Consider the following 12,823-nt stretch of genomic DNA (forward strand, 5'->3'; position numbering starts at 1 on the left):
CTCATAGACTGTGAGATCATGACCTGAACCGAAGTCCAGAGTTAGACACTTAACCAGCTAAGCCACCCAGGCACCCCTGTTTTTGTTTTGTTTTTTAAGTGGGCTCCATGCCCAGTGCAGAGCCCCAGTGCACAGGGCTTGACCTCACAACCTTGAGATCAAGACCTGAGATCAAGAGACTGAAGCTTAACCACTGAGCCACCCAGGTGACCCTAATTATATAGTTTTATATAGCCTGGTCTTTTCACCTAACCATATGTAACCTTTTTTTTTTCTTGTGTTAAATATTTTACATAAATATAATTTTTCATAGTTATATAAGAGGATGTACTTGGTTTCTTATTTTGGAACATTTAAGTTGTTTTGAAGATGTAAATAAATGCTCTGTGAACATCTTTGTATATAAATTTTTTTCTCTTGAGTTATTTCCTTAGGATAGATTCTTAGAAATGGAGTTATTGGGTTAATAGGTAGATTTTGTTTCTTTCTTTTTTTTTTTTTTTTTAATAATTTTTTTTAACGTTTATTTATTTTTGAGACAGAGACAGAGCATGAACAGGGGAGGGGCAGAGAGAGAGGGAGACACAGAATCTGAAACAGGCTCCAGGCTCTGAGCGGTCAGCACAGAGCCCGATGCGGGGCTTGAACTCACAGGCCGTGAGATCATGACCTGAGCCGAAGTCGGACGCTTAACCGACCAAGCCACCCAGGCGCCCCAATAGGTAGATTTTGAACACATGATTAGGGGGCTACAGGGAGGAAGAGGAATGAACTGACTGAGCCACCTAGGCACCCCAATATATAACCCATCTAGAGACTCATAATGTGAGGTTATGGTACTAGTAGAGATGCCAAGAGTGGTCACTGGGTTAAAGTGGTATCATTTTAGTTTAATAGAGTACAGAGACTAATAGGAGATTGTCCTATCTTGTTACCTATAATCTTCCTAATCCCTTGAAAGTCACTGCTGCTTTCACTAAATACATGTCTTATAGCATATTGGTTTTGCTTCTCACATGGCACTTTCCTATTCTCACTTGTTTTATATTTTTGTCTACATAGACAGTCCCTTGAGGTCAAGTCTCTTGTTTTCTTCTCATCTAGCATTGTCTTGAGTGTAGCATACATTACATGTTTATTAGATGTATGATGGAAAGAAGCATTATTTGATAACTTTCTGAGATATTAAATTACTCCCTTATATATCATCACTGTTTTGGGATATGTTTCAGAAAGCTGGTAACCTAGCTTAGCCTATAGAAATGAAAAATGGGGGCACCTGGGTGGATCAGTCAGTTAAGCATCTGACTCTTGACTTTGGCTCAGGTCATGATCTCATGGCTTGTGAGTTCAAGCCCCACATCCGGCTCTGTGCTGACAGTGTAGAGCCTGCTTGGAATTCTCTCTTTCCTCTCTGTGCCCATCCCCACCTCCCCAAAAATAAGTAAATGAACTTTTAAAAACTTTCACAGAAATGAAAAATGGACCTGAATTATTCATATTAATTTTTCATTTTGATTTTTGAGTGGATTCCTGTTCCTTGGTAGAGGTTGTACTCTGATGTAAAACTTTGGCAAAGGTGGATTGCCAACTTAGGAAAATGTAAGGTAGCAGTGGATACTCTTTTGATTGCCCAGTTTAGTGCAAGGAAGTCATATAGCTTTGTTTCACTTCTGTACACCTCCTCTTTTCCTTCTTCCATTTGGGTGAGTGTTCAGATAGCTTGTGGGTTGAGAATTTTTAATTTCATAATGCTCTGTATTGGCAGTAGGCTTATAATATTTACTCTTGGCTTTCTCCAGGTTGGATTTTGATGATGATGGAGAAGGGAACAGTAAATTTTTGAGGTAAGATTTTGAAAAATTTTCTCTAGATTTCTGATAATAAAAATTAGTTCACACACACAAAAAATTAGTTCATGGTATTTCTGACTTGTAATATTTTTGTCCTTAAGGCCTAAGGAGAGTGCTTCATCCTAAAACTAAAGTTTCCTATTATGTTATAACTCATAATAATTTTTTAAAGCAGTTTGTTAATGGCTCTAAGGGAAGGAGCTCAGTGAAGAGAGGGCAGAGAATTCCTAAGGCCCTCTGTTTCTGTTATCTGTTACTGTGTGGTTTAAAAATAATAATGATTTATAGTTTCTGACAATGCTGTGGATTGGCTGGGTTGTTATGGTGTTTTCTTTGTGGTCTTTTGTCCTTAAGGAGGTCGTCAGAGTTTTTTTACATGCCGTTGGCTACAATCTGAAGGACAAGTCCCAGTCTAAGTGCTTAGCAAGCCTTTGCTTTATGTTGACATTTGCTTGTGTCCCATTGGCCAAAGCAAATCTTATATCCAAGTCTTGAGTCAGCGTGGGAGGAAGCTAAGGTATAATTCCTTGGGGGGGTCATTAATGTACCTTTCATACCTTCTGATACCTGTTGACTTCTACAGACCAGGAATTGGTATTTGTATCCTTGAATAATGAATCTTCTGGAACACTGAAAATGGATTTTTTTTTCTTTTTTGAATTTTATTAAAAAAATATTTTTTTTTAACATTTATTTTTTATTGAGAGACACAGAGCATGAGCAGGGGAGGGGCAGAGAGAGGGGAGACACAGAATCCAAAGCAGGCTCCAGGCTCTGAGCTGTCAGCACAGAGCCTGACACGGGGCTCGAACTCACAAACTGTGAGATCATGACTTGAGCCGAAGTCAACGCAACCAAATGAGCCACCCAGGTGCCCCTTGAATTTTATTTTTGAGAGAGAGAGTGTGAGCTGGGGAGGGGCAGAGGGAGAGAGAGAATCTTAAGCAGGCTCCATGCTCAGCCTGGAACCCACCACAGGACTCGATCCTGAGACCCTGGAATGATGGCCTGAACTGAAATCAAGAGTTGGACACTCAACTGACTGCCATCCAGGTGCCCCCTGGACTTTTCGATATATTGATGGAGGAGTTTTTTCAGAGAAGAGAAATACTTATTCTGGCTGAAGATCAATGATTTGGCTTTGTTTTTAAGTAAGGAAAGCAGTAAGAATCAAAGAAAGGAAAATAGCCTTGCCTGCAACCTGCCTTTTTTTCTTTCCAGAGTTGAAAATGTTACGTAGGTGGGTCTACTTTGCTGAGTGACAAATATTTAATAAATAAAGTAGCCCTATTTAAAAAATATATGTAATATGAGTGTCCAGATTTCATTTATTTGTTTTATTAACTAAATCTTTAAAAAGTAATATATGTCGTCAGTTTTTAAGCAGTACAAAGTTATATATAGTGCAATTATATCTTCCTTTCACTTCAGACCCTTCCCCTTAGACAAGTACAGTTTCCAGTTGAGTATCCTTCCAGAAATATTCAGTACATATGTAAGTGTCTTTCAGTGTGTTTGTGTGCATGTATATTCATAATCTCCTCAATTTTTGTTTTTGCATAGAGGATGTCCATATTATAAATTAAATTGCTTGCCATTGTTTAGTTTTATAATGCTTAAGTGCAGTAAGAGACATCTATTTTTTTTTTTTTCATTTTCTTTCTTTCTTTTTTTTTTTTTAAAGTAATTTTTAAAGTTAGGCTTGTATTTCTCACTACTTACTAGTTGCTGAATCCTACCAGATATTCTTGAAAACAACAACCATGACTTGGCTACCATAAAGAAATCATTTCAAAATATTGGAGAAAATAATTCTCCAAGAGAGCTCTTGAGAATTAATGAGTATTAATAAAAGTGAAGAGGGGAAGAGATTTCAATTTTGGTGGAAGGATGGACTTTCTCAAACAGTTCTGGAAATTCTTCCATTGGGAATCCCTAATTATGATGATAGATGCTATTAGTGGAACTGTGTTGTGCATATGAATGGCATAGTGGTAACCACTAGTCTTACTTATACTTGTCAATTAGCTCTGGCCCTGAGTCATTGCCTCCATTTCCAAAAAATCTAGTAGGTACAAGAGATATGCAATCCAGAAAAGTTCATTTTTCCTTTCCCCAATCATAAAAAAAAAAACAACAAAAAAAACTGTCACAGTTCATTTTACCAAGTGGGTCATAATGCCTGAGAGAGACATCTCCAAATTTCTTTATCTTTTTTTTTTTTTCTTTTTCTTTTTCTTTTTCTTTTTTTAAACAATTGGAATTTTCCACTCTGGTCAATGTATGAAAGCCTTACGTGCATTGTTTCTGTAAGTCAGCACTAAATCTCCTTGGTGGATGCTACTTTTGAAAGTTTTAATTTATTTCTTTCTATTGATTTGTTCAAATGCCATTTTGTTACATTCTCCAGACATCTATAACATAATTTTTAAGAATGTCAAGGCTTTGAAACTCTAGGTACAATATCAGAGTTACTAGTGTCTAGAATAGTGCTTCTCAAACTTTAATGCATGTACAGAGCCACCTGGGATTTCTTGTTAAGATGAAGATTCTAATTCAGTAGGTCTTGGGTAGGGCCCAAGGCTCTGCATTCTGATTCGCTCTTAGATGATGCTGCTGCTTCCAGCTACTGACCATACTTTAAGTAGTAACGATCTAGAAGACTCATTCTTGAGATTCCAAGTTAGTATATAAATTATAGGTCTTTTTTTCAGTTTAGGTCACATGTTTTCACCAGGAGTTTATAGCATCTGATTTAAAGCGTGCTTGTGTCCTAGGAACAGACCATTTGTACTTGAGCTAAAATTCCACTACATCTCATGTTTGCCCATTCTTCTTCTGCTCTCCTGTTCTTTTTATTTTTATTTTTTAAATTTTTTCTTCTTTTTTTATTTTAGAGAGAGAACATGGGCAGGGGAGAGGGCCAAAAAGCGCGCGCACACGCGCGCGCACGAGAGAGAATATTTTAAGCAGGCTCCACACTCAGCGTGGAACCAGACACAGGGCTCGATCCCATGACCCTGGAATCATGACCTGAGCCGAAATCAAGAGTCAGAAACTGAACCACCCAGGTGCCCCTCCTGTTATTTGCAAAAACTGAAAATTCTTAAGGTTGGACTAGTTGAGGATATACAGCCTATGAAGGAACAATATAAATTTGGCTCTATTTTTTTTTTAAACATTTATTTATTTTTGAGAGACAGAGAGACACAGAGTATGAGCAGGGGAGGGGCAGAGAGAGAGGGAGACACAGAATTCGAAACAGGCTGCAGGCTCCAAGCTGTCAGCACAGAGCCCGATGCGGGGCTCGAACTCACAAACTGTGAGATCATTACCTGAGCCAGAGTTAGTTGCTTAACTGACTGAGTCACCCAGGTGCCCCTTGGCTCTAATTTAATAACTGGTTTAACTGCAAATTTTGTGAGACTTAACCTTTCTCCCAAAAGCTCAAAGTTGATAGATCTTTGCTATATCCTGTAGCAGTGAGAAGAGGAAAATTTAAATCATCCAGAGAATAGTGTTTCTATTTTTAATTTAATTTTAACTTATTTTTAGATGCTTTTTTATTTCTATTCTTGAGTAATCTCTATACCCATCATGGGGCTCAATCTCACAACCCCTAGATGAAGAGTTGTATGCTGTACCGACTGAACTAGCCAGGCACTCCGAGAGTAGTGTATTTAAAGTTAGGTTTCTCTCCCCCAACAAATCCTATAGTTTCTGTATTTAGCAGACATGGGTTATTGCTTACTAAGTACCAAAGTTGTTAGGATGAATGGATTATGTTTCCTTGATCAAAACGATAAAGAGCATTGTTTAAGCCGTAACTAAAAATTATCTCTTAAAAATTTCTGTGGATCAACTAAAACAGTGAAAAGATAACCTATGGAATGGGACAAAATATTTGTAGATCATGTATCTGATAAGAAGCTAATATCTATAACGTATGAAGAACTATCACAACTCAATAAGAAAAAACGCAACCTGATTATAAATGGGTAAAGGACTTGAATAGAAATTTTCCAAAGAAGATATGCAGATGGCAAACCAGATTATGAAAAGATGTTCTACTCACTAATCATGAGAAATGCAAATAGAAACTACAGTGAGGTACCACCCCACACCCATGATGGTGGCCACCATCAAAGAAACAGAAAATAGGGGCACCTGGGTGGCTCAGTCACTTAAGCATCTGACTTCAGCTCAGGTCATGGTTTGTGAGTTCGAGCCTCATATCGGGCTCTGTGCTGACAGCTCAGAGCCTGGAGCCTGGTTTGGATTCTGTGTCTCCCTTTTTCTCTGCCCTCCCCCCCCTTGCCCTCTATTTCTCTCTCTCAAAAGTAAATATTAAAAAAAAAGAAACAAAATAAACGTTAGATAAGGATGTGAAGAAATGAGAATCCTTGTGCACTGTTGGTCGGACTGTAAATTATAAATTTAACCACTGTCGAAAACAGTATGGATTCCTCAAAAATTAAAAACAGAATCATTGTATGATTCAGCAGCCCCACTTCTGGTTATAAATATCCAGAGTAATTGCAAGCAGAGTCCTTGGCACAAAAACAGACACTCAGATCAATGGAACAGAATAGAGAACCCAGAAATAGACCCACAAATGTATGGCTAACTAATCTTTGACAAAGCCAGAAAGAATATCCAATGGAATAAAGACAGTCTCTTCAGCAAGTGATGCTGGGAAAACTGGACAGCGACATGCAGAAGAATGAACCTGGACCACTTTCTTATACCATTCACAAAAAGAAACTCAAAATAGGTAAAAGACCTAAATGTAAGACCGGAAGCCATCAAAATCCTCTAGGAGAAAGCAGGCAAAAACCTCTTTGATCTTGGCCACAGCAACTTTTTACTCAACACGTCTCCGGAGGCAAGGGAAACAAATGCAAAAATGAACTGTTGGGACCTCATCAAAATAAGTTTTTGCACAGTGAAGGAAACAATCAGCAAAACTAAAAGGCAACGGACAGAATGGGAGAAGATATTTGCAAACGACATATCAGATAAAGGGTTAGTATCCAAAATCTATAAAGAACTTATCAAACTCAACACCCAAAAACCAAATAATCCAGTGAAGAAATGGGCAAAAGACATGAGTAGACACTTCTCCAAAGAAGACATCCAGATGACCAACTGACACATGAAAAAATATTCCACATCACTCATCATCAGGGAAATACAAATCAAAACCACAATGAGATACCACCTCACACGTGTCAGAATGGCTAACATTAGCAACTCAGGCAATAACAGATGTTGGTGAGGATGCGGAGAAAGAGGATCTCTTGCTTTGCTGGTGGGAATGCAAGCTGGTGCAGCCACTCTGGAAAACAGTATGGAGGTTCCTCAAAAAATTAAAAATAGAATGACCTTATGACCCAGCAGTTGCACTACTATGTATTTATCCAAGGGTTACAGGTATGCTGTTTCGAAGAGACACGTGCACCCCAATGTTTATAGCAGCACTATCAACAATAGCTAAAGTATGGAAAGAGCCCAAATGTCCATCGATGAATGAATGGATAAAGAAGATTTGGTATATATATACAATGGAGTATTACCTGGCAATCAAAAAGAATGAAATCTTGCCATGTGCAACTACGTGGATGGAATTGGAGGGTATTATGCTAAGCAAAGTTAGAGAAAGATAAATATCATATGACTTCACTCTTATGAGGACTTTAAGACACAGAACAGATGAACATAAGGGAAGGGAAGCAAAAACAATATAAAAACAGGGAGGGGGACAAAACATAAGAGACTCTTAAATATGGAGAACAAACAGAGGGTTACTGGAGGGGTTGTGGGAGGAGGGGTGGGCTGAATGGGTAAAGGGCAATAAGGAATTTCTCCTGAAATCATTGTTGCACTATATGCTAACTAATTTGGATGTAAATTAAAAAAATAAAAATATTTTTATAAAGAGTCTTAGATATTTGGACACTCATGTTCGCTGCCCCATTTTCACAATAGCCAAGAGGTGAAGCTACCCAAATAACCATTTATAGATGAATACCTAAAGAAAATGTGGCATATATGTCCAATGGAATATTGTTCAGCCTTAAAAAGGAAAGAAATCCTGGCATATGCTACAGTACGGATGAATGTTGGGGACATTATACTAAGTAAAATAAGCCAGTCACAGAAAGACTGTATGGTCTCACTTAATAAGAGGTATCTAAAGTAGTTAAAATTAGAGACAGAAAGCATAGTGATAGTTGCCAGGAGCTGGGAGTCAGGTGGGGAGGAGATGGGAAGATGATGTTTAGTGGCTACAGAGTTTCAGTTTTACAAGGTTAGAGCCTTCCATAGATCTGTTGCACAACAATATGAATATAGTTAGTACTACCAAAGTGTACTCTTAAAATTTACCATCTTGACCTTTTTTATGTTCCATGTCCCCCTCCCCCTCCTAATAATTAAACAGAACAAAACTATCCCTAACCTCAGAGTGGTGCTGACAGGGCAGTCAGCTGGGCCCTCATGAGGTCATCATCTTTTTTTGGAGTGTTTGATAAATAAGGGTAAAGAAGAACATCAGAGACCTGACAAATAAGAGTCATGGGTTTTTTAAGTTCTGTGGGATGCTATTACTGTTTCTGTTGCCTTGTGATACTTGTCCATTGGCGCTTTTTTTTTCTATTGAATATTTTTACCCCTTTTCTAGTTTTTATTTCAGAATGAAATAGATAACAAGTATAATGCTTTGAGCTAATCCCATTTTTCTCCTTCAGGTGTGATGATGATCAGATGTCTAATGATAAGGAGCGATTTGCCAGGTAATGTAGTAGAGCATCTTGGGCCATCTTGTGGAATCAGGCAAACAAGCATATTGAGTTTTAATTTGATCTCATTGAGAGTTAATTTCTCTGTTCAGTCTTCTTCCTATTCTGAAAGCTGACAGAATTACGTATGATAGGGGTGCCTGGGTGGCTCAGTCAGGTAAGCGTCCGACTTCAGCTCAGGTCATGATCTCGCGGTCTGTGAGTTCGAGCCCCGCGTCGGGCTCTGGGCTGATGGCTCAGAGCCTGGAGCTTGCTTCCGATTCTGTGTCTCCCTCTCTCTCTGCCCCTCCCCCGTTCATGCTGTGTCTCTCTCTGTCTCAAAAATAAATAAACGTTAAAAAAATTAAAAAAAAAAAAGAATTATGTATGACAGCTATTGTTAATGTTCAGGTAACATGGCTTCAAACTGATGGTAGAATTTACACAGTGTTTTTATTCATATGATGATAGGTAGCTATACATTGTGCTTGCTGGGTGTCCACAGGAACACAGGCTATGGATTTCTTGGTTGCATTTTTATTGAATGGGTCCACAAAATTTGTACAGATAATAGTTTTCTTTTAAAAATGACAACAGATTTGTAGCAACGTGGATGGAACTGGAGAGTGTTATGCTAAGTGAAATAAGTCAGGCAGAGAAAGACAGATACCATATGTTTTCACTCTTAGGTGGATCCTGAGAAACTTAACAGAAGACCATGGGGGAGGAGGGAAGGAAAAAAAAAGTTAGGGAGGGTGGGAGCCAAACCATAAGAGACTCTTAAAAAGTGAGAACAGTCTGAGGGTTGATGGGGGTGGGAGGGAGGGGAAAATGGGTGATGGGCATTGAGGAGGGCACCTGTTGGGATGAACACTGGGTGTTGTATGGAAACTAATTTGACAATAAATTTCATATTAAAAAAAAAAGACAACAGAAACAATTTTTGTGGAGGTGAGTTTTGATTGGAATAAATTTCTTTAAATTTTGTCAAGATGAAAAATGCTTTTATTCAACAACAAATCCTTCACAAGTCAGATGTTTCGTTTTTAGGAAGTTCATTCTGTATATTATTAAACAGTGAATTGGTCTTTTTTTAAATTGAGTTTGCAGCCACCTCAGAAAAACAAATAATCAAAAATCCAGTGCTTACCTGAGTTCTTAAAATATATTTACTGCTGATTTTGCTAGTCTAGGGACCATACTTTTGAGAACCACTGATGTAGAGGGCTAAGAAATGTCAGAGTAGCTTATAACTATCTGAAACAGTAAGATGCCATTATAGACTTGGAATAAGAGATTTTAATAAATAAAATATGTATGGGATTTTTCTCTAGTAGCACTATACAGGATTGATTAAAGAGAAACACTGTACTCAGGGAAGTAGATGGGAGGCTGTTGAAGTAATAAGATAGCTCTAAAATCATAGTGCCTAGGCTAGAGTGGAGGCAATGGCAATAGGAAAGAAGTGAATTTAAGAGATTTTCAAAGGGTTTATTTATTGAAGTAGATCCTTGTAAACACTTCAGGATATGAACCATCTCTAAAATGAGAAGTTAGTCATAGATACTTGGGGAACAGTTTTTCGAGCTGCATTAGAAAGTTAAGCCCTCAGGGGCACCTGGCTGGCTCAGTCTGTAGAGCATGCAATTTTGATCTTGGGGTCCTGAGTTCAAGCTCCTTGTTGGGTGTAGAGATTGCTTAAATAAATAAACTTTAAAAAAAATTAAAAAAAGAAAGTCAAGCCATCAAATAGTACTGATGGTACAGGTTCACAGTCTCTTTTTATTTATTTATTTTTAATTTTTTTTTAATGTTTATTTATTTTTGAGACAGAGACAGAGCATGAGTGGGGGAGTGGCAGAGAGAGAGAGGGAGACACAGAATCCAAAGCAGGCTCCAGGCTCCGAGCTTTCAGCACAGAGCCCCAATGTGGGGCTCGAACTTATGGGCCATAAGATCGTGACCTGAGCTGAAGTCAGATGCTTAACTGACTGAGCCACCCAGGCGCCCCAGGTTCACAGTCTCTTGATTGAAATTCCAAAAAGCTATGAAAGCATTACTTGAATTATTTTAGTTTTCATTTGTCATACTTAATATAAATATTTATACATTCACATATTTCATTCAGAGATATGAGAGTAGATAAAGGGATTTGTAGTAGTAGGAATAATGATAATAGGAATTTTAGATATTTAACTTTCTTTCAAACAACTCATTCCTCTAAGAGAGGATTTGTTATGCTGTTCACCTCACATATCCTTGGGAATTCAGTAGAGGGTCTTCAAAAACTGAAAATGTATGTATTTTCTCAAATCTTTGAAAAAAATATTTGTAGTTTGTTAAGGAACTGTAATAACCCAATGAACATTAAGTATATATACTTAATATAATGCAGTTCTCTTGCGCTTCTTATCAACATATGTATATTTTTATATTTTTGTTCTTACTGTTACTGTGTTCTTTTGAATCTTTTCTTCCTGTTGACCATTTATTTTTATTTTTGTTTTGAAGTTTATTTTGAGAGAGAGAGAGTGTGTGTGTGCGGCACTGGTGTGCACATAGGTGTGCGTGAGTTGGGGAGGGGCAGATAGAGAGGGAGAGAGAGAATCCCAAGCAGGCTTCCCCACTGTCAGCACAGAGCCTGACATGGGGCTAGATCTCACAAACCATGAGATCATGACTTGAGCCAAAATCAAGAGTCAGATGCTTAACTGCTTAACCGACAAGCCTCCCAGGCTACCCTCATTGACCATTTTATAGAAACTTTCCCATGTACTGATAAAGTCATGGTGCATGTCACAACTGAATAATCTTTCAGCCTGTTAATATGTCATACTTATGTAGACATTTTATTTGAGGCTTCTTTATCTATATTTAAAATGGAGTTGATTACTGATACATTGGCCTACCAGCATGTTGATGTTTCTTCAGTTGCCACCAACTCAAAGTATTTCAGTTTTCCAGAAAAACTCAGTGGTAATCCTTTGTAGCCCCCTCCAGGGGAGTGGGGGCTGGCACTGGGGATCCAGCAGTGTTGGGGCTTTACAACAAAGAAATGGGAGAGTGACTAAATAGAAATATACTACCGGGGTGTCTGGGTGGCTCAGTCTGTTGAGCATATGACTCTTGATTTTGGCTTAAGTCATGATCTCATGGTTTGTGGGATTGAGGCCTGCCCTACCCGCCCCCCGCCATGTCGGGCTCTGTGCTTGGGATTCTCTCTCTCTCTCTCTCTCTCTCTCTTTCCCTCCCTCCCTCCCCACCTCCCTCTCCCTCTTTTTTCCTCTCCCCACTACTTGTGCACGTACGCACTCTATTTCTCAAAATAAAAAAAAAATTAAAAAAGAAATTTACTATTTAATTATAAAATCAATGATATGGGATATCCCAGAAACCTAATTCTTAAGTTTTATTTATATAATTTCTCCAAAGAACCCTGTTTGGCTATTTTGTCTGTGAGTGCATGTGTATGCGTCTGTGTTACAGAGAGATTATATTTTGTGATCATTTGTGACAATGTGATATTCTCATCATGATTTACTCTTAGATTTTTTTTATTATAGAATAGCATATATGGATATCCTTTTATTTCCAAATTAGGAGCAGTGTGAGAATGGTCTTCCCTTGTTTGGTTCTTGTTCAAACTATATATCATTGGCCTCTACAGAGATTGGCAAAGTGCTTTCTGTGTTCAGACTATGTTTATTTATAATGAATATTGGCCTTGCTTTTATGTCAACCTTTGTCCTGTAAGTTAATTTTTCTTTATCCTAACAAATGACTTTTGTAGAGTTACAGGCAAGGTTCCTGTCCATATTTTAATGTTCCTTTCTCTGCATCTATTTTGTTCTATTTCCTTTTTCTTTTCCTTTCCCCTCTCCTTCTATCCACCCATCCATCTTTCTTTCTTTTTTTTTTTCTTTTTCTTTTTATTTTAGCTTAGTTCATTAATTCTATTTTTAGGTCGGATGATGAGCAGAGCTCTGCGGATAAAGAGAGACTCGCCAGGTAGGAGAACAGTGTTTTCAGCATGATGAAGCAGATGCTGCTGCTTCTTCCTGTTTCTTACTCTGCTGTTTTCTTCCCCTTTCTCTTTGTGTTTTTACTTATCTGTGGCAAGAGAGGACAAGAGTTTTTGGAAGTTTGTATGTAACAGGAACTTTGGCTTCCCCAATCAGAAAGAGGGTGCGT

General features: G+C 38.1%; 1 protein-coding gene across 6 annotated transcripts in view; it reads left to right on the forward strand.

Annotated features, from left to right (window-relative positions):
• ARNT (aryl hydrocarbon receptor nuclear translocator) overlaps positions 1-12,823 on the forward strand; it is a 79,964-nt gene that overhangs the window by 30,941 nt on the left and 36,200 nt on the right. For all 6 annotated transcript variants that reach the window (XR_008417391.1, XR_008417392.1, XM_019432854.2 and 3 more), the window contains exons 3-5: positions 1,803-1,847; positions 8,603-8,647; positions 12,596-12,640. Coding sequence is in view for 4 of the 6 variants with exons in the window: in XM_019432854.2 (XP_019288399.1) it covers positions 1,803-1,847; positions 8,603-8,647; positions 12,596-12,640 (135 nt within the window). In the remaining 2 variants the exon portion in view is untranslated. The remainder of the gene's footprint in view (positions 1-1,802; positions 1,848-8,602; positions 8,648-12,595; positions 12,641-12,823) is intronic.

Source organism: Panthera pardus, unplaced genomic scaffold, assembly GCF_024362965.1.
Source record: "Panthera pardus isolate Hobbes unplaced genomic scaffold, ASM2436296v1 HiC_scaffold_11, whole genome shotgun sequence".
In the NCBI taxonomy this organism is placed as follows: Eukaryota; Metazoa; Chordata; class Mammalia; order Carnivora; family Felidae; genus Panthera; species Panthera pardus.